The following is a 20,610-nucleotide window of genomic DNA, read 5'->3' on the forward strand; positions in this document are numbered from 1 at the left end:
TTCTGCAGGTTGGGATCCTCCCTCGACAATCCCTTTCCTTTGGAGATACAACAGTGTATCTCCCCAGGTAAGGATGGCTTGGCTCGGGAGCCTGGACCAGAGGGAAGGGTAGGAAGTGTGGCACACCAACCCACATAGAGGACCAAAACATGGCAGGTTTTAATCCCAATTCTGGAATTTTCCACAAAATCTTTTCCGTGGTTTTTTTTGGGTTGGTTTTTTTTTTGTTGGTTTTTTTTTTTTGATATGTGATAAACATTTTCTGCAAGAGCACATTTTCATTTTATAACACATCCAGGCTGCTCTCAAAGTAGATTCTGACAGAACTAAGCATATTTATAGAGCAACCATTTACCTCACAAAAAGGAGAGGCATCAAAGAGTTGTGTACAGTCATTAATAAATGAGACTAAAAGTTCCCATTCCATTTTTCCCTTGCCTGTTTTGAGACTACATGATATTTAATGACCTTATTCTGAAAAATTTCAGGGGCAGCACTTAACCAGGGGCTTCAATTTAAACAAGTGCTTAAATGCCTTTTGAATGATGTCCCAAGAGAGCGTTCTTCTTTTTGGGAACAAAAGGACACTAGTGGGTTGCATAGTAAAGGTACTGATGCCTTTTAGTGATTGAAATATTTGCCTGTGTTATTAACCCTTACTAGAAAGAATGCAGCAGGGTCTGATGAGTTTTACTTTGCATCCATCCCTTGCATCTGTAACTATAAAGCTCTGATTTTCTTTGCCCTGCAGCTTGTGTGCTCATTTACCCAGAGTGAAGCAAGTGGAAAGGGGAGTGCAGCATGCTTGAATTTAGTTCATTTTAAAGCTTTTACAATTTTAAATTAGAGTTTACTCTTGCCCAGGGAACAGAACAGCTGGCAGTCGGCCTCACAGGACTCAGGGAGCCTGGCTTCAGAGAGAGGAAACCTAGTACCAATTAAAAACCAGGCTTAGACTTGAAAATATTTATGTAAAATATACAGCTTGAACCAAAAAACAACCTGGTTACATGATGCAGTCTTTGGCTAGTTGATTTTTTGAGAGGAGCTCTTAACTCATTCCTACCTTCCCAAGTTGACAGAGGGCAACACCCCTGGTTCATGGCAGTAAAAGCTTCCTCCCTTGTTATTCCTTCTTTGCATGTGCGCACACATGCACGCAGCTAAGTGTGGTGTGCAGGTTCTGCTATTCACTCTACCTTATACGGTTTTGTAAGCAATGACTCACATGTGCACTACACACTCAGTAGATGTATATAACGAGAGCAAATATGCATATCTATAATGTTGAGAGACAGCTTGTGCCTGTCTGTACCCACGTATAATCTCTGTGTATTTTGATAAGAACGCTGTCTGTGTGGGTGAGCGGATAAAGTCTCTCCTCTTGCTGGCACTATCTATCTCATATCTGATGTAGCTACTGCGTATGGCTGAGCTATTTCCAACGGATGACTGGGCCTATAGGAGAAAATCAGTTCCCCATTACATACCACTTTGGGTCTTGGAGGACTCTACTCAAGACACCTCCAACGTTACACATCCACACACGAGTACCAGATTCTGCACTACCTTGAGTTCCTATGTATCAATTTATCTCTCCAGAATGCCTATCAGATACTAACACCATGATCAAAGAGTATCATACCTCTGCTTTGCAGCTACTGGGAACAAAGGAAAAGGAAGACTTCATATCAATCTCTATCTAATATTCCTCTCCATCTCTTTCTCCCTCAATTCTAAGGCATGTATTATATCATCTCTTTCCATGTATATGGAAAAACATCCCAAGGCACTGAGCCTGATTTTACCCTCGGCTGCACATGCACTTCCCATTAGCATCAATGAGAGCTGCTCGTAAGTTCCGAATTTGGCCCCTGGGCTTGTCAGTCCAGAGCAACAGTGATCTGAGAAGGATCCTCATAGTCAGAAAACATCCCCTGCCAATAATCACCAACTCATTAAATGTAAATGTTTCTTTTATATATGTTTGATTCTTTCTTCCCCTGAAGGACTAAACTTTTGGACGTGAACACCAGTGAATTAAGTTCACATCCAGCTGAGCAAAGGCTGCATAACAAACACTTCCCTGTAAAATATCATTGCTGGAGGCCACTGGTTTTTGTTAAATGTCCTCAATTCATTATTCATAGGCTAGAACCTTTGCAAATTTTTCGTCTCTTCAACCCCACCCTTGGTGTGAAAGTGCTGAAGGAAGGAATGACTTTAAATACATTGGAGAACAGCACCATTAATAAATAATACAGTTTTAACCAACTTCGTCTAACATCACTATAATTGAGTTATAAAAATTTCATATCAGATTTCTTGCCCAGATTCCTGTGGCTAGTTCAAGAAAAGAAACGCAGTGTATAATACTTACTACTTCCTTAGGAGACAGGAAGCTGTAGAGCGGAAGGGTTTGGCTGGCTTTTTGGCTGGCCTGAACCTCTGCAGAGGAGCTTCGCTTTGCCGTGATCTTTGAGTGGTGCCGGGAGTGTCTTCGCCGTGTTTTACGCCCTTCCTCCCGAGACCTGGGTCTGTGCCTCCAGAAGACACGAACAGCCAAACCGTTATTCCTTGGTACTGCAGTAGTGCCTGTTACCAGCTCCATACAAACCCTTGGCAGCTTTGTGCTAGGCTGTTGTATGTGGGAGAAGGTCTTCCACATGACTGCTCAGTGGAGTCATGAGGGAGAGAAAAGGAGTGTTTTGCTTTTCCACTTTAAAAAAAAATATTTTGCATTCAGGCTTTGGACCTTAACCTCAAATTTCATTTCCAAGTCATGATTTTATGGTGGCTCAAGGCAAACAATACTTTCACACAGCCTTGAATGCCACTGTGGTAATAAACCTCCAAGAGAAGACACACTCTGGTCTTGCATGAACACCCCTCCAATTACTGATTGCATTCCTACCCCCACTGATCATCAGCTTTTCACAACAAAATTCCCAGTAGCTAGGAGGAGTGAAGTGGGAGAGTGGGGGTGGTTTGTTCAAGTGCTTTCAGAAAACGTGAAACACGAACTCATGATGTATATAAACTGTGTGACTTTCTATTGCAGTGATGCCGGGTCTAGCACCAGCATCCACTTAGCTAGCCCCAGGATGAATATGTCATCCACAGGACAGAGATTTTAATCAGGTCAAAGACAGTGGCTATAGATTGCCATGGGCAAATGTATTTCCATTACTAAGACCATGTTTAAGGGTTTCTGGGGACATCAGCAGTACAGAGCCCTTGGGCTGGGGAAGGGAGACTAGGCTGGAATCAGCTGTCATGGGCTGATCATCAGCCACGGGGATTAGAAGTGACTGCTGGACCGAAAAGCTGCAGCCACGGCTCCTTGAGGCAAAGCCCTTCTATGGCTGAGCCCACAAGAAGCTCAACCCCCAGTATGTGAGCTGGGATGTGGCTCTGCACAGAGAGTTTGTGGATCACACAGACTACAGCAGTCATGTCCTTGAGCCCACTGGGAAGTGCTGCAGGACACTCAGCTCAGGGAGTGGTGACATTACCTGCTTCGGCAGCTGGGGGAGTGGGAGTCAGAGCTCTCTGAGCGAGAGTGGCAGTGGCGGTGGCGATGGCGATGAGATTTCCGCGTGCGCCCACGAGAGCTTTAAGAAGCAGAGAGGAAAACCACCATTAGTCTAGCAGACTAGGGGGATGAAGGAGCCAGCAGCTGGGGGCTGAAGTCAGTAACATTCAAATCAGAAAGGAGATCTGCATTTTAAACCAGAGATTGGTGTATGAAACACTGTGCAGGACACCAAGGCATGAGAAATCTTCATCCCTCCACAGCTACACCAACATTAAGGCAAGCCATTTTACCAAGATCTATGCTAGCATTTTAACTAAGTTATTAGGATGGCTCTGTATCCAGCTGGGGGGGAAGATCTATGGACTAAATGTGGGACTGCAGCAAACAGCGCCAATTGTTGCTGCTTTCAAGACTTTAAAGAGCTATGTGCTTGCCCTTCATCCTGCAGCCTACCCTAAGACAGCCAGGAAACAGTCTGCAACCTTCCCACTGCTCAGCCTTGTTGGGGGAGCACACCATCACCCCCAGCCACCCATTGAAAAACTCCAACCCTCACATTTCTTGTTCCAGCCCTCTCTGTAGTGCAGCCTCCTTGTTAAAGAGCATATGCAGAAGAACAGGCTCCAAATAACAGCACTCAGTAACAACCAGTCTTCCCCATGCTCTCTAGGTGGGAGGGTCTGGCCAGTCCTATGGGCAGCTCTTATGGCTGCTATACAAACATAAAGTGCAGCTCCCCTAACTGCAGCCTGTGCTCTGCACAGTTCTTGTTTGAGGGGCAGGACCGTTTCACCTGGCTTCTTATAGGTGCCCAGTCACTGCTGCTCCCTTTTCTGACAGGGCCACAGGACAGTTACCAGCAAAGCGCGTGCAGGGACGCAGGTTCAGTGCCTGGCTGCTCCCCCCCTTGCTCCATTCAGGCTCTTACTGATGGGTTACCTGGCCCTATTACTGAAGGGCTGTTGTTGCCCACACCAACAGCTGAAGTCCTGCATGCAGAGAGCAGGGTGATGTGGGGGACAGGCTACTTGTCACCTGTGCCCATTCCCTCTCATCATTGCCCTCCACAGCAGTTATTTTAGATCTGGTAGCATAACCGTCTGCTCAGGCTGGCATTGCTGTCCAGCAGGCAAAGCTAATGATGGGGACAGTCTGGTTTCATGGCGACACTGTACCAGTCACTGACAGCACTAATACGACCTGCTTGGACAGCATTTAGCAATTTGCCACTATAAAAATTCAACAAATCAATTGCTTGAGAACAGCATCTCCTTTAAGACCTCCAGGGTAATTACTTGAACTCCGCCTGGCTGTTTTCTCTGATGCTTTTCACACCCTATGATTATATTTTTAAAAACTTCACATTTTGGGATCCTCCTTCCTTATTTCCATACAGCTGAAATCAGCAACACTGAACATCTCTTCCTCACATGGTGGATTTGTGTGAAAATCCCCATATTTGCTCTTCACTTTCTGCATCAGTCCCTCCAGTTTAAGAGTTTTCCCTTTCTGCAAGAGGAAAAACTGGTCCTGTGTGATTTAGATAACCAGTTGCTCAACACAAAGATAAGCCAAAGCCATGTGATTATACAAAAATCCTGATCCCAGATGGCTCAAGGGATCTATCTGATCCACACCCTGGAGCAATAAGAAGGTTTGCAGAAAACAGGGAGTGGCTCAGCTCTGATTTGTGAGCTGAAAGATGAGGGTTAAAACGCCTTGGCTGGTTTATCCCTAAAGAGCAATTCTAGCAGCTCTCATTCCCCTAGGTCAGGCAGGACACCTGATCTTCATTTTAATCACACTGTTCAGCTACTGCGTACTGGCCAGTGCTGCTCTGGATTGGACAGATGCCTGCTTTTATTGATTACTGAGGAAGCAGAGATTTCTAGGTGCATAGAAGCCCAGTTTGAGGAAAAAAAAAAAGTGGCTGTGCTGCTGAACATGAAGAAATAACAGAGAAAAGAAGATGGGCTTTCTGCATGCAATAGAGATGTCCTGTGCAGGCAGCACAATGCCCTGCAGCTTGTGGATTCCCAATCTCTTCAGTCCCAGTGCGTACTGGGGTGACCTGGCAGTGTCAGGGGCTGCTGTCCCCCCATCTCCTTTCTGTCTAAGAGCTAAAAGTTGTGTTGTTGGGAAGAATTAAAGGGCAGGTCCTACTAATACCAAACAAACCAGCAGATTTCCATCTGCTAGCCTAGTTTTATCTCTAGTAGGGTATTCAAGTCCCAGCAAGGCCAAGCAGAGGTTTGGTGCCCAGGGTTCAGCCCCAGAACAGTTTCCTTGCTCTGAAAGCAGGTGAGAAGCTGCAAGTTGCAATTCCCAGGAGAAGACAGAGAAGACTTACAGGCCTTCCTTCCAGCCCTGAGCAACCACATTTTGTACCACACCCCTTCACTGTGTCTGTACCATAGTACAAAGATTGTGCTCTGCTAACACTCCAGGACAGATGGGAACCTCAGTCCCAGAATTTTACAACCTCCATCACCTCCAAACAATCCCTTCTCTTCTCTAGTCCCCTTTGCCGTCTGCTCCCATTCAGCTGTGCTGTATGTTGTGAGTAGCCCCTACTGTAACCTCCTCTGAGAGCAGCAAGCAAGGAGGAGCTAAGGCCCTTCTCATTAAGTGTGCCAGCCAGCCCATAGGGCAGTGGAGACTGGGGCACTGCACTCTGCACATCTGAGTTCATCCTCTCACGCTGCCCTCATCAGAAAAACTGAAGTCTCTGCTCAGGACTGGATGAACACGACACTGTACATCCTTGTAAGATACAAAGAAAGTACTGAATGAGGTGGCACAAAAGAGAGAGAGGAAAGCCCCTACAAACCTTTTTCCATTCCAGCAAAACCAGAATTGCTGGTTTTAGCTGTGAAATAATCCTGAGAATTGCTTAGGGCTGTGCAGCCGGTGTTAGCTCCAGGGGACCCACCACATCAAGCACTTCCTAGCCCCACAGCTCTGCACAGGCAGGGCAGGGAACTCCATGAATTGCTACTTACTGTTTTTTGTGTTTTCTTTCTTCCTTTCTCTTACTTTTGGGGCTTGAAGAACTAAATAAGAAATAGCTAATTAATTCGGAGATTTCTGTTCTGATAAAAAGCTGCACAATCACACATCAATGTTACAGCTAGATTACCCAAGAGCGTGCAATAAAAATGAAAGGGATTAATGATTCTGCCACAGCGCAGGGGGGTCTGAGTTCCTGCTGACAAGTCTGGCTCGTGGGCTTGGCCAGAAAGGATTCTCAAAGGGATCAGCCATCCTGGTGACTTTGTGTTTTCCCATAGAGAAGATGAATACTTGTTAATACTGTACACACACATACTAGAATCAGGAGAGTTGCTTTGCCTATTGCTTCCCACCCTAAATCAATTGAACCCGAATAAACTATATATAATTTTTTTAATAAAAATTGGCTTTGTCTGATTATAACATTCCAGTACACACCTGGAAAGCCACTGACTCTGTTTCAAAGATGGGCACTGCTGGGGGATGTCACACTGTTTGCAAATAAAACCATAAGAGAACTGGAGTCTCAAGATGCACGATGGAAGCAACATGGATAAGGTTGCCAGGGGCTAGGTTATAGCAAGAGGCCTTTCCCAGTTGTGTGCTTGATTGCACGGGTTGGGCTGGAGACCTGATTCCTGTGGGGTCTGAGGATTGCATAAGGCTGAATAAGGAGAGGGTAGCCCCAGACCCACAGGGAATGGGGGGACCCAGGGGGATTCCACAAAGAGACACAGAAAAAAAGGGCCTTCTCCCACCCAGTGAACATCAACCTTGTGACATCTTGAAGAGACCATTAAACAAATATTTCTAAGGGACAACCCACACTTTCTCAACTCTTACCTGTGTCTTCTCTTCTTTGAAGATAACCTGCAAGACACAATTAGGGACATTGAATACAGGGTCTCACAAAACTGGAAATATGAATCAGAGAAAACATGTTTAGGCCCAGCATTAGTCTGGGAACTGTGAGAAGGCCTCATGTACCAGTTGGGAAGAAAGGCCCTAGATCTCCTTTAGCCAGCTGGCAAGGGAGTAGCTGAGACGTGCTGGCTAGTACACTCTACAAGTAATTGAGAATACGATCCTCACAATAATAAGTCTGTAGAGATCAGACACATCCCCTGTCCCTGGTGAGTTCTTTTTCTATGCTACTGCCTCCACGGTCTTGTGCTGCACTTAGTTTGATGGTGCAGAGATGAACCCATTCCCTGGTTTTCTGTATGAAGGACCAAGTAGCAGTCAAAGGAAAAACCCTTTCTATATAACTCCAGAGCAGCCTCACAGCCGAATTAGTGTCACGCCTCTGCCTTGCCTCCTGGAGTATCACAGGGATGACACAGGAGCCACTGTGCTGGTGGTCCTCATAGAAAACCCTGGGAGCATGGAGGATGCTCTTCCTTGCAGCGAGACCTGGCCCCAGTACACTGCCCAGCCTGCTGTGTCCCACCTCAACTTGGAGCACAACATCCTGCAGAAGACACAGCCTGAAGTCCTGACTAGGTGAGACTGCCTGCGGCCAGGTCAATTGGGATATGTTAAGAAACCCTCTGTGGGAAGGAAGTATTTTAAAAGAGTTTCTATATCTTTGTCTCTCCTCCTCCCTCCCTTTTCTTAAAGATTCAAGCTCAACTTTTCACCCTGTTATCCATTTTTGGTAGCTTCTCTCTTTGGTTCAATGTATTATAAATACATGAATTTTCCAAGGGAGATGGCATTCACTGTTCTCTTCAAATATTGATTTAACGGTTGAGAGAAAACAGTGAAATATTTGCAATTTTAAAATTTAATTGTGCTCTTTAAATTAAAATAGGCTTCAGAAGGGGAATGCAGAGGCAGTCACCTCGGGCTGGGAGGGGAGTCTGAGATGTAGATGTGGGGAGCTGGTCTGAGCCTTTTCCTGGTCCAAACGCTGACACTTTCTGCAGGCTGGGGGAGAAGGGAAAGGGACCGGTACAAGCCCCAGGTGCTGACCCCGTTGGCATCCCAGAGGGTGGGAACCACATGAAACAGGACAGCAAGAACAGCAGGCGGAGGCTCTGCAAACCTTGCACTGATTTGGATGGTCTGTCTCTCCCCCAACACCCCATATTTATCTGTTTGCACTAAGTGTGCACCCCATTTTGTGCCCTCCTCGCCCAGAGGGGTGCTGGCTCTGCCTGTCCTTGGCTGTCTGGCTTTCACCTCTCAGCAGGGCCCTGTCCTCTGGGCGGCCATTTGAGGGTTTGATGTCTCTCTCCGCCTCCTGACACTGGGCTTAACCAGCTGCCGAACGGCAGTAATGTCTTCTGCCCCTTGCCCCCCCCCCCCCAACAGCCTCTGCCAGCAGGAAATTACATTTTCAAGGGAAAAATACCTGTTTCTTTTTCGCTTCTTGGAGCTTTTCTTCTTCTTCTTCTTCACAGGTGAGGGGCTGTAGGAGGGAGACCTGAGGAGGCAGAGGAGCTTTAGAGACCTTAGGGCTCCCCGCAGCCCTCCCCAGCCACACCAACCCTTACCCCGCCCCCAGCAGCGTCCCCCCGGGGTGGAGAGGGGCTGGGAGCCCCCGGGATGGGCTGTGGGGTGAGTCCCAGCCCGGCCTCTACTGCCCTGAGGGGAGGGTGAGAAAATGGCGGCACCTTTCCGGCCTGTGGAAACACTCAGCCCCTCGCCTCCATGGCCACCCTTACAGCCTCCATTTTACACCGACCTTCTTCCCTCACACACAGCTGAGGGCTGCCGGGCCCCTCCTGCCCCACACGCCTCCGTGGCCACCCTTACCTCCTGCGCTTCTTGCGGCTGGATTTCTTCTTCTTCTTCTTTCCCCGGGCTGGCGGTAGTGCACGCTCCCCATCACACGAGGGGCTGGAGAGTGGGGAAAAACAAATAAATATTCAAAATAATAAAAACAAAACCTGAATGAGCTCACATGGGACTGTGGTCTCCCATGACCACCTCAGGGACATCTGGGGCAGAGAGATCAGTTTTCACAGTGGACCTGGGGTGTGGGCAACTGCCTAATTACCCTCTAACGAATAATTTGGTCACAGTTTAAATGAAGTGTCTCCTCCGCGGGTCTAATGGAGATATAATGACACAGCTCCTGTACGCCACAGCAATGCCAGCTGATTATTTCAAATGTGTTTGCTGAGGTTAACAACTCCGTAACAGATTTATAGGTTTTGTTGCTCTTTGTAAATATGCTTTAAATAATTAATTGGCATTTAATTTGCATACAATAATTATTGCAACCAGATGGATCTAACTATAATAAAAGACTTGACATACGTTAAATAGAAATTGATTAGAAATATATATATTGAGATGCTATGGTAATTTAATGATATGCATCTTTTACACAGTTGTTAAACCCTGAAAAAACCTCCTGTAAATTAATTTCTTTTTTAAACTTACAATACTGAATTGCATTATGTTTCAATGAAAAGCAAATATGACAGTTAAATTAATTCAGAGCACTGGGCTGAAAATGACAGATACTCTGTGGCTACTTGTTAGCCAAAGCAAATGCTTGTAAAGTCGGGGGCAGCTGGCAGTGGTCTGCAGATCCCCAAACTGACCTCCAGATCTGTCTATGGATCCCCAAATAGATCCAGGGGTGAGCTTTGCCAGGAGCACAGCCAGCTCCCCAGGAACTCTGCAAAACTGTGGACTGCCAACCCTAAGGAAAGGGCAGACACTCTTGGAAATGAAGGTGCTGGGTTTGTGCATCAGTTTCTGCACTTCTCTCTCCACAATCAAGACTTGCCACTAGCGGAGAATGTGTGAAAGAGGCCCCACATTTGAAAAACACTGTGGGATCTTTGCTACAGAAACAGGCCAAAAAATTGAGCAGTTTCTGCAGAAAGAATAAACAGAGCAAATGTCACAGCACATTGACCTGTCAGTGGCAGGGAGGACTCAGGGTCCTGACACTTGCTCACCCAGGGCTTGAATTACTACCAAAAAAAAAACAAACCACACAGCCTTAGAAAGCCAATTGCTTAGTGCTTTTAATACACTCTTTTTTCTTCCTCTCCAAATTGCTCTGCAAAATGAAACTGTATGCTAATGCTTCAGTTGTGAACTGTGAATAACTGTGTTAAGTGTTTCTGGTGCAGTAAATCTGAGGTGCAACAACACCATGGCTCCAAGGAGGACCCAGATACTCCTTCATACTCTTTCTCCTCCCAAGGATTTCACGAACCAGCAGAAGTGCTGCTGAGATATATGGTACACTTCAGGCTTGGTGGATTTTCTTCTACCTTAATGCAGGAAAAAACTGTGGTTTTCAAGTGAGCTCATTGTGCTAAGCTCAGACATATCCCCAAAGCCACCCTAAGGCTCTGCCCTAGACCAGGGACCCATCTCAGCCCCTCAGTTATGAGGATGCTCAAATCAGCTACCATGTGCTTTTCCCTAGCACAGATTTGGGCTCGCAGCAAACAGGTCTGGGGGTGTCTCAACACCCCCTTGCCCAGGGCCCCCAGGGCCATGGCCAGGCACTGCCACAGCCCAGGGAGAAAACTCTGACTGTGCCATGTGGCTGCAGGCAGTTTCTGTAGAGCCCTTCACCCTCTCGCCTTTTGCCTTTGATGTGGAAGCTTTCTCCCTGCACTGATCTGATTTTAATTGTTTCTTTACGATTGTAATCAAAGTCTAATTAAAAATACGCTTTAGATGATTGTTCCAGTTAGCCTGAAATCTGAAGATATGAAATGTGCTTTCTTGCTTTTTCTTTTCAGCATCTTTAACCAAACAGAGAGGCTTTAATCCCAGAGACAGTTTAGCAGGCAGGGCTCAGAGACCCTAGCTGCTTTATTTACAATGTTCAATTCATTTTTCCCCTCTCAAGTTGTCAGGGGCTAATAACAAACTGGTAATGAAGCTGTGTCCTGTTGAAGCCAATGTTGCTGGTCTGATCCAGGCATGGGGAGATGAGAATTTCTGAGGGTGATTCCCAGCCAGGGGTAGCCTGTGGTCCTGGTAGTGCACAGGGATGCTGGCAGGTTGCCTGTCTTCCAGCCAGGACTACTTACAAGAGGGCTGGTAAGAGCAAGACGTGGAGTGGAAGTGAACTGCAGGTTTGCAGGTTTCTCCCTGCAAACACACACAGGAGATTCGTACAATTGCATACACTTGCTGTACACTAACACAGTGATTTAAGCCACCCCCAGCTCTCACAGACCCCCAGTGGGGCTGGGTAAACAGTAACAGATACCTCCTCTGCCATTCCTCTGCTTCGGCGTGACCCTGCTCACAGCCCTGGCTCCTACCTGCGGGACCTGCGGTGAGCATGGTCTCTTCTCTCCTTCCCTTTCACACAGCCGTTGGTGGTGGAGGCCTCCTTGACTGCACGGGCACTCAGCTTTTCGGGACGTCTGTCCTCCACGGGGTACGGCAGGCAGCTGAGCGTCCCACTGCAGGAGCAAGAGGAGAGAAAGATCAATAAAGAACTGTCCATTCAGCTGGGCTCCTTGGCTGAAGGTTTCCCACGTACTGGGGAATCCCCTTTCCTTTCTGCAGGCAGGACCTGTGCTGCTGTGAAGGAAAGCTGCAGGCTGCTCTCAGGCCTCCTGAGCCCGTGGTGCTCAGCCCTATGGTGGGAAACGTTCCAGAAAGCCCCATTTCTAAGGCAAGCCAAGCCCCAGTGTAGGGCGTGTGGTGCTCAGCTTTCAGGCAGAGATGCCACAAGCATCATGCAGCCAAGAAGCAGCTGGAGAGCCCCATACTGTGGGAACAGCACAGGGTTCGGGTCTAACGCAACTAATGACATCAGCACCTCTGATCATCTTCTGTGTTGTGGGCTTTAGCTCACCAGCTCTACAGAGACAGCACTGGTCTTACACTCTGGTAGAGAAAAAGCTTTTGCATTTTAAATACCATTCTCCAAACCTGCTATTGCGTTTCTAATACCTTGCTAGCACTCAGAAGCACTCCTCCCCACTCCTACAATAGGGTGGTGGGCCACTAAACACACCTGGTCCTGCTGAAAGCTCAAACTGGAGAAATTGGGACAGCCCAGTAGAGCTTAGGGGAATCACCTGGACCAGGCAGGTGGCTGCAAGAGCCCTGGCGAGACCATGAGACTTAGCAAGGAGCAGAGTCAGGGCAGGGAAAGCCTGGGGTGAGAGGTCCCCAAGAAACACTGGGGCTTGGGCAGGGCAAGCTGAAATGGAGAAGAGAAGCTAAATGGAGAAAACAAACCCAAATGAGCCTGAGCTCAGACACTTGAGAGGAAAGTAAATCGGTTTCCAGGCCCTGAAGCTGTTTATTTCAAAGAATAGAAAGATTAATTGAAAGCCATAAACCATGCTTGGCAGGGGTGCTGAGAACACTAAGGTTTTGGTGTCATCCAGAGTATGATGCGAATAAACAAAGCAAGCCTTAGCATGTCCAAGTCCAACCTGGTTGTGGGGTGGTACCAATGGTGGTTTGGGCTCAGCTGGCAGTGAAAGTGTCCCCATTTCTTCCCATTATCATTTTGAAGGCAATCTCAGGAATGGGCTGTGGGGTTTAGCCATCCCCAGGTCAGCTCTGCAAGTTCCCACTGCTGTGTCTGCCACCTGACCTACCTTCTCCCTTCAGAAAGCAGCACGCTGAAGCTCCCAGGCCATGTGGACCCTGCAGGAGCAGGGGAAGGCTGGGATGTCACCCTGCCAGCTCCACAGCCACAGTGGCTCAGGGATGCTGGGAGGGTGCTTTGACTGCAGAGACCCCCACAGTTGTCAGACGTGGGCTGTGGGGATAGGAACAAGGGGCCAGGGCCAGGTGCATGCTGCACACCTCATTGATTAAAATGGGGCTAAGAGGGTGGTTAAAGATCAATGTGATGCTAAAATGGTACATTAGCCCCAATTAGGCATGGTCAGAGGTTTGCATGCCCGAGGGAACATCCTGCTGCCTGCCCCAGCCATGAGCAATAATTTTCAGGGCTGGAGTTAGCATAGGAGCACCTGCAGAAGAAGGGGTCATCCCCCTCTTTCCACCTGTGTTTTCTCTCATAGCTGACTCCTTGGAGCCCAGCCTGTAATGCCGAAACATTTAAGGATGTGCATCAGCCAAATACAAGTGACAGGGGTCAGTGGAGGGAAGCTGGGTGAAATATTTCTGGCCCAGGACATGCAGGATGTGATGGTCCCTCTGGCTTTAAAAATCTATTACTCTGCTTATAATAAATCCCCCAGTTACTTCCCAACATCTATGTTATTTTTAACCATCCGGGAAGCTACATGGTTAATTGCTTTCTTTGTGAAAGCTAATTAGCTTGTGGCCTTTCCCGAACCCCTTTTAAGAACAGTCTTCTGAGGCTCAATCATTAGGATCCATTAAAAATGTCCCCAAATTAATGACCTGTGCAAAGTCTGGGCTGGATCAGCTCCAGCAGTGGAGGCAGGAGGGTTCGTCCCCGGGCTGGTGGCACGCTGGGGTACTGCTGCCTTGCAGGAGGGACCCGGGCACAGAGGGCCATGTCCCTCTCACCCCGGCCCCCGCTCCCACTAATGGGATTTTCAGGTTCTGGTGTTAAAATATATTGGCCTTGAGGCAACCAAGGACTCCTGTCCTGCAACGCGCTAGGAGCCATTTCTTCTGGGCTTGGAAGTAGTTATTGATGGAAATAATTATTCTCCAATTCCATCAAAGGCTGGCTTCAGTTCAACCAAATGGTCTCCTCTGATGAATGCTGAGAGTTGCTAAGCTCTAAACTGGCTGGTAATCCCCTGGCGTTAAGCGCCATAGACATTGATTGAATATACATATAAAAACATACTTATTTTTTTCTGTCTTTCATGACTAATATGAAAGTGCTTGCAGTTTGGTGTGAACGATTACTGTGGTCTCAAAGGAGAGGATTATCACACCTTCTGCTGTCGGTCCCTGCCTGCAGAAGGAAGGAGAAAGCCTCTGCGGGTGCTTTGCTGGAGCCGGCCCGGGAGGGCAGCAAGGGTGCTCAGGGCAATGCAGCTGGGAGCACGGGGCTCGCTCAGCACAGGGGACGTGCTGCCCACAGAGACTTGTGCTGGAGCAGGCAGAAGGAAGAGGAGGCAGGAAGGATGCCCAGGGTTTGCCCTGCTGGGAGGCAACACTGCTCCACCATCGCAGCCTCTCTGCCCGACGTAGGGGTTGCATGTTTGTCCCTAAGGATGCATACCTGGCCATGGGCAGCCAGATCCGCACAAGGCAGCTGCCCACCCATCCTGCCTGTCCTCAAGTTTCTCCATTTCAATTAGATAATTCAATTTCTTGCACTCATTTTTCTCCTTCCTTCCTTCCTTCCTTCCTTCCTTCCTTCCTTCCTTCCTTCCTTCCTTCCTTCCTTCCTTCCAGCCCATACATCAGACCTCTCCAGAAGCACCATCCCTGCTCCTGACAGGGAGACCCCACGCAACGGGTCACCCACCCGGCTGCCTGCAGCCAGCTCAGAGCAAAACATGCCCCGTGCAACCTCCTGCCACAGACAGCTCGCCTTGTCCCTTCCCTTTGCAGAGTCTCCCGCCCAGGAGGGGTTTTTTGGGCTCATGGCAGTTTTTGCCATCTTTTCAGCAGCTGGAAGGGAAGCAGCAGGCATGCAGGGATCTTGCCTCTCACCAGTCCAAGCCTTTCACCACTTTTCACAGCCCATCTCTACATTTTGGTATCAGATTTGGGCTCTCCCATGTTTTCCTTCCTTAGCAGAATGTGTTGAAGGCAGAGGGAAATGATCTGTTGCTACTCTAATAGGAATGATGCAGAAAAGGTCACTGGAGGGAAAGAACCCAAATATTCCTAATTTGAAGGGGGGCAACATCACCGTAAAACACTATGGCCATTTGGAGTGGAACAGGGCAGGTAATGGCACAGGAGGTGGGGGGACCCTGTTAACCAGCTGCAAAGTGGGGAGGTCCCTGCTTATTTTTGCAAACTGCCTGAACCACTTCCCACAAGCCTTTCCCAAAGGCACAACGCGTTTCTGAATCCCACTGGGCTCCCTGCTGCTGGCAGTGCCTCGCAGAGCCTCACCGCCTGAAGCCACCCCATCCTGCCTCCCTCCCCCAGGGGGCTGGCATGTCACCCCCAGTTTGTAGTGGCACCATGGAGACCAGTTAATCACGCTGCGGCCCCCACACTCCACAATGGGTCCCTTTGGGACTGGATGTCACTGTTTGCTGGGGAGGAGTAGAAAGTCACTGACAGGCTTGGCAGGAACCTTTACACCGGGTGTCATACCGGAGCCTGAGGTGGCCAGATAAGGCCACTTCTTTGCAGAGGCCAAGGAAAATGCAGGGCTGGGGAGGTCCCACAGGGCATTTGCAGGACTTGGGAGATGTGCTGGCCTCAGCAAAGACCCCTCTTGATAAGGACATGTTGTGGCCTCTAGAGCTGCGGGTGAGCCCCATGGGTGAGTTCTGGGGGCTTAAACCAGCCCAGACATGGGAAAATATTCCCCCTCCATTAGCTTACATGGGATTGCACTGCCCTTCCTGCCCACAGACAGATCCTGGCATCCTTCACAGAGGATGGGGCAAGGGCACGAGGCATTTGTTGCCTCAGGGAGCAGAGCTAACTCACAAACAATCCCTGTTCCTCCATCCTGGACCGTTGCACTCAGTGCCATGACCAAGTGCCATCTCATCAAGCCATGAAATGTGGCACTTGGTGACACACGCTTCACTGAGAGCCGAGCCCAGCGACACCCATCCCCTCCAGCCCTGCAGTGACATGCAGTCGGTGCGGGTTTGGTGTGCACTTGAAATCCCTGTGTGCTGGCGTCTCAGTGCTGCCAGGGCCAGGCAGCTGCCCTCCCCTGCCTGCAGGCTCCTGCAGCCCAGCCGAGCTCCTCTGCCCCAGCCCCACAGCATTCTCCTGCCACAAAGTTTTCATCAATCATCCTTTTCCCCTGCAGTAACTCATCTGAAGGGGAGAGAAAATCCAGAAAATTGCCTTCCTAGTGACCTTTCAGCTGCTGGACCCCGTCACCAGGCCATCTCCCACCCTGCAATGACATCGTCCCTCACCTCCGCAGGACAGGATCCAGAAGTCCCAGCCCTTGGTGGCCATGCTGCAGCCCCTCTGCCCTTTTCAGCTGCTTTTCAAGCAGCAGTGTAAGCACACTGGGGCTGGATCATGCTAACCAAGTCTTTTCTTGTTTTATCATTTATTTTGCTTTGCACATGAGGTTGTGTTGGGTGCAGGATGCACCCAGCCCCATACAGAAGCAGTTTGGAGGCCTGGAGCACTGGCTGCACTTGGCAGAGCTGCACTGACAGCATTTCCAAGCTCAGGACAGAGTATTTGGGAAAGTCAATATGGAAACTTTACTGCCGTGCCCTTTCAGCCCTGGCTGGCTCCATGTTCCTATCAACTCTACAGCCCCTGGTGAAAAGGTAGGAGCAGCTCCAGCCAACTGGAGCTCCGAAAATGAAACAGGTTGAAGCATCTCTGATGAGCCTATTAGTTGTGAATGTTTCACTGGCCTTAAACCAATGATGGATGCCTTGCCCGGGGACTGGGAACACCCGCGCGTGAAAGGACACAGGCGTCGGGGGCAGACACACTGCTCTGAGGGGAGCTGCAGCTGCTCTCCTGAGTAATGTGCAAAAAGTGCATGGACACATGATTGAATAGCTCAGCTTTCCTTTCCTCACCTGGAGGTTTTGGCTGTGCAGGAGGGGGCAGGCGGTGGGTTGGAGTCCTCACTCTCCCACATCCCTGTGTCTCTGCCGCAGCCACCTCCAATGTGCTTCTGCCCTGGGCTCTGGCCCTGGCAAGGGTGGGCTGAGCTGCTCGCAGCATTTCTAAAATCCACCACTTTGGGCTGAGAAACCTTTTGGCACTGGCAAAATGACCCTTTTATTTTCCCTCTTGCTCTCTGACTTTGCTCATCTGATTGAAAAAGAAAATGGTTGAACCGTTCTTTTGTCCCAGGAGAGGGAGGGGACAGAAAAGAAGGCTGCAAAGACATTTCCAAGCAAAAACTCTAGCAGATGTGTTTACGTAAAGCTCTTTGAAATATGCACTAAAAATACCTCTTCAAAATTAGGAGATGGGGGAAATTGTAAGTGCTTCCCACAAACACACACACACACACAAACACCCCATGGCAGGTTCTTTCCCCACCTCGTTCAAACCGTTATTATTAGTGCGGCAGGAGCCCTGCAGTTTGTTATTGAAAATTATAATAGCAAATCACCGAGATATTTTCCCTGATTACACAGACTCCAAGCCAGTTCAATTTTAATCTTCTCCCCGCTATTTTTTCCGTGCATCAGCAGAGGCACCAGCTGCAGAAAAGCTCGTGGTTTTCTTGAGGCAGTTTAAACACAGAAGAGAAATACAATTCTGTAATGTACATTTTTCATCCAATTTTTGCCAGCCGTGACTCGCCTCCCCGTCCTGCTCCTGGGAACCCTGCGTACTGCTGCAAGCCCATATGCAGCGGCGGCTCCTTTTGCTTCTTGGACTCCAGAAAGGTTTAACGATCGCTCTTATCACATCCCGGGCCAAAAAAGCAGCTTGGCTCTTTATTTTCCAGCAGTTGATTTGCTATGCATGGTTGAATCAGAACAGAGGAGCTTCCCTGCTGGAAGAGGCCCGGGTGGCGGTGCAGGGTCAGTGCCAGATGCTTTCGGGGGATGCTGTGCAGTCGCAGCCCACGGGGACGGCTCTGTCCCGGGCACCAGCTGGCCGCGGTGGGGCTCCCGCTGCGCAGCACTGGATGGATGGCTCTGGCGGAGCGTAAAGCTCCACGGAGGAAGGTGATGCTCTCGTGGACCATCTTTCTTAGGCAGGGTCAGGCACGAGGGTGAGCACAGCCTCTCCTTGCTCCCCACGGCTGGGTCGCCTCCTCCCCAGGGGCACCGGGACCCCTGTCCCCCTTCCTTCCCAAGGACCCGGCTGCCTTGCAGGGCTCAGCGTCATCTTCCCTTGCTGCCAGCAACCCAGGATGGCTCTGCCGACCGCCTGCCAGCGACAGCAGAGATAAACCCGAGGAATATGGCATGCGGTCGTTTCGTTTCTAAAGAAAACCTGGACTGTTGCCCCATCTCAAGCGGTTTCTACGGCATCTTGTGCCTCCCACGCTGCCGGCTCAGAGGTCCCTGCAGTGCTTCATGCCTGTCAGCACCTGCAAGCTGGCAGGCCAGGCTTGCTCTCAGGGGGACAATCCTGTGCCTTTCTATCCTCAAATCCTCCTCCTTAGACAAATAACCTGCATGTTCCTATGCCTGTAAAGAAGCCAGTTTTGTCCCCAACCAGAGAGTAGGAAAGGAGCCTTGACTGTCCCCAGTGCCCACAAATGCAGCTGAAAGAGCCAGTGTTGCCATGCTGTGCCATAGCACAGCAATCCTGCACATCCCTGATGCACGTTTTGGGGGACTTCAGGCTCCTGAGTGACCCTGGTGGCACAGGGACTGGTCTGAGGAGGGACTGGGGCTGAGAGCTTACACTACACCCTGCCATAGCTCCACGGCCGCTCTCCTCCCTGCCAGCCACAAACTGCACTCCCAGACCCCATCCCTGCCATCAACCCCCAGACAGTCCGGAGCAGCCACGGGGGCAACTGCTGGGGGCAGAGCTGATGGCCAGGCATGGGGCAAGCCTAGCAGCACCTCGTAGAGCTTGTGATTAGGAAAAACCTGGATCCGAGCTCAAATTTCTCATTAATTGCTTGCCCACAAGCAGTGCAGGGCAAAACCAAGCAGGGTGAAGGTTAGGACTGTGGCATGGAAGGAAGCCCAGTGGCTGTGGTTGGGCTCTTCCCAACACAACACTGGGAGCTAGAAGCTGAAGAGCACAGCAGATGACACTCAGCATTTTAGGAGGGTTTTAACAAAAAAACTATTCCAGACCCTTGCACAGGTTAATCTGGGATCTTTGGAGATCACTATCCTCCTGGTGGGCTTGGGCTTGCTCTTTAATGAGGAAACCACCCTGTGTGCTGCCAAGCGATGGCAGGGCCAGGCCACGGGAAGCCACATCCATGGTGCTCAGCCATTATGGTGCTCTCTGTGATGCACCAATTCCCTCCTTTGTCCAAACCCCCATGCCATTTGGCATGGCAAATGGCAGTGAAATAGTGTATTTACCAATAACATAGCTCATTAAATTTTAATCAAATAGGGGATTGTAAGCACACAGTTACCAGGAGCTCCTGGGAGTGCTGGAAGATCACTTTAAAAATGAATTAGTAATAAGGCATGTTGGAGTCAGTAAGAAGACGGCTGGAGAAGGTCCACCTGGAGCAGCAATGCTCCCTTTGCTGCTCACATAAGGCTTTTTCTTCGTCTCCCTTAATTTGCTTTTTCTGAACTGCCACTGGAAGAAGAGGGGAAAACACATTGGAAATCCCAACACTCAGGAAACTCAAAAAAACCAACCTGTTCACACAGCTGCTGCCTGCCAGCAGAGCTGTCCTGGGAACGACTCTCATTGATGGGCAGAGCATGGAGAAGACAGCTGGGGACAGGGACACTCAAGTCACTGCATTCCATTAATAAACCACCCCCTGAGCCCCCCCTCCCCGTGCCAGGACACAGGCATGCATGCTGCCTGCAGCTGGTGAACAGCAATACCAAGGGCTCAGCTTGAAACAACTCTGACATGAAAAATTGCTCAAACTCTCCAAGGAGAGACGTGTGGGTGCATCCAGATGGGTATTCCCAACCCAGGTGTCCAGGGGCATCACCCTCACAGGACAGCACCAGTCTCACTCTGCCCCATGGGGCTGCCAGACCTAGAGGAGTCGAGGATAACTTTTTCTGCCAACCCCACCATTCACCCATGAGCAGCTCCTGGGGGTCTGGCGAGACGGGGGTCCCTGGTCACATTTCGGACTTGCCTTCTGAACATCCATCCCCCCACAATGCCCAGGGTTGCACTGCCAGGGCCACATGGGGCCAGGAGGGCTCAGTGATGGCGCAGGGAGCAGATGTCCCAGCACAGGGATGTGTGGGCAGCAATTAGCTCCCACAGAAAGGAGTTAAGCAACAGATTTTTTCCTGCCGGAAACATGAGCCTTCAGCGTTCCCAGCCCAGGAAGGGAGGTGGCAAGAGGGCTTTAAAACCCCTGCTACATGCTGCTGGGTGCTTTTTATGGCCAGAAGGGC

The 20,610-nt window shown here is 49.6% G+C and overlaps 1 protein-coding gene across 2 annotated transcripts in view; it reads right to left on the reverse strand.

Annotated features, from left to right (window-relative positions):
• Positions 1-20,610, reverse strand: part of SRRM4 (serine/arginine repetitive matrix 4) — a 50,124-nt gene that overhangs the window by 17,055 nt on the left and 12,459 nt on the right. The window contains exons 2-8 of one of the 2 annotated variants that reach the window (XM_074920720.1): positions 11,803-11,946; positions 9,311-9,394; positions 8,907-8,978; positions 7,394-7,420; positions 6,541-6,591; positions 3,516-3,614; positions 2,381-2,537 (exon numbers count right to left, since the gene is read on the reverse strand). In XM_074920720.1, coding sequence (XP_074776821.1) covers positions 2,381-2,537; positions 3,516-3,614; positions 6,541-6,591; positions 7,394-7,420; positions 8,907-8,978; positions 9,311-9,394; positions 11,803-11,946 — 634 coding nt within the window. Of the gene's footprint in view, positions 1-2,380; positions 2,544-3,515; positions 3,615-6,540; positions 6,592-7,393; positions 7,421-8,906; positions 8,979-9,310; positions 9,395-11,802; positions 11,947-20,610 lie in introns of both variants that reach the window. The other variant, XM_074920719.1, reaches the window with a different exon arrangement.

Source organism: Athene noctua, chromosome 17 (genome assembly GCF_965140245.1).
Source record: "Athene noctua chromosome 17, bAthNoc1.hap1.1, whole genome shotgun sequence".
Classification (NCBI taxonomy): Eukaryota; Metazoa; Chordata; class Aves; order Strigiformes; family Strigidae; genus Athene; species Athene noctua.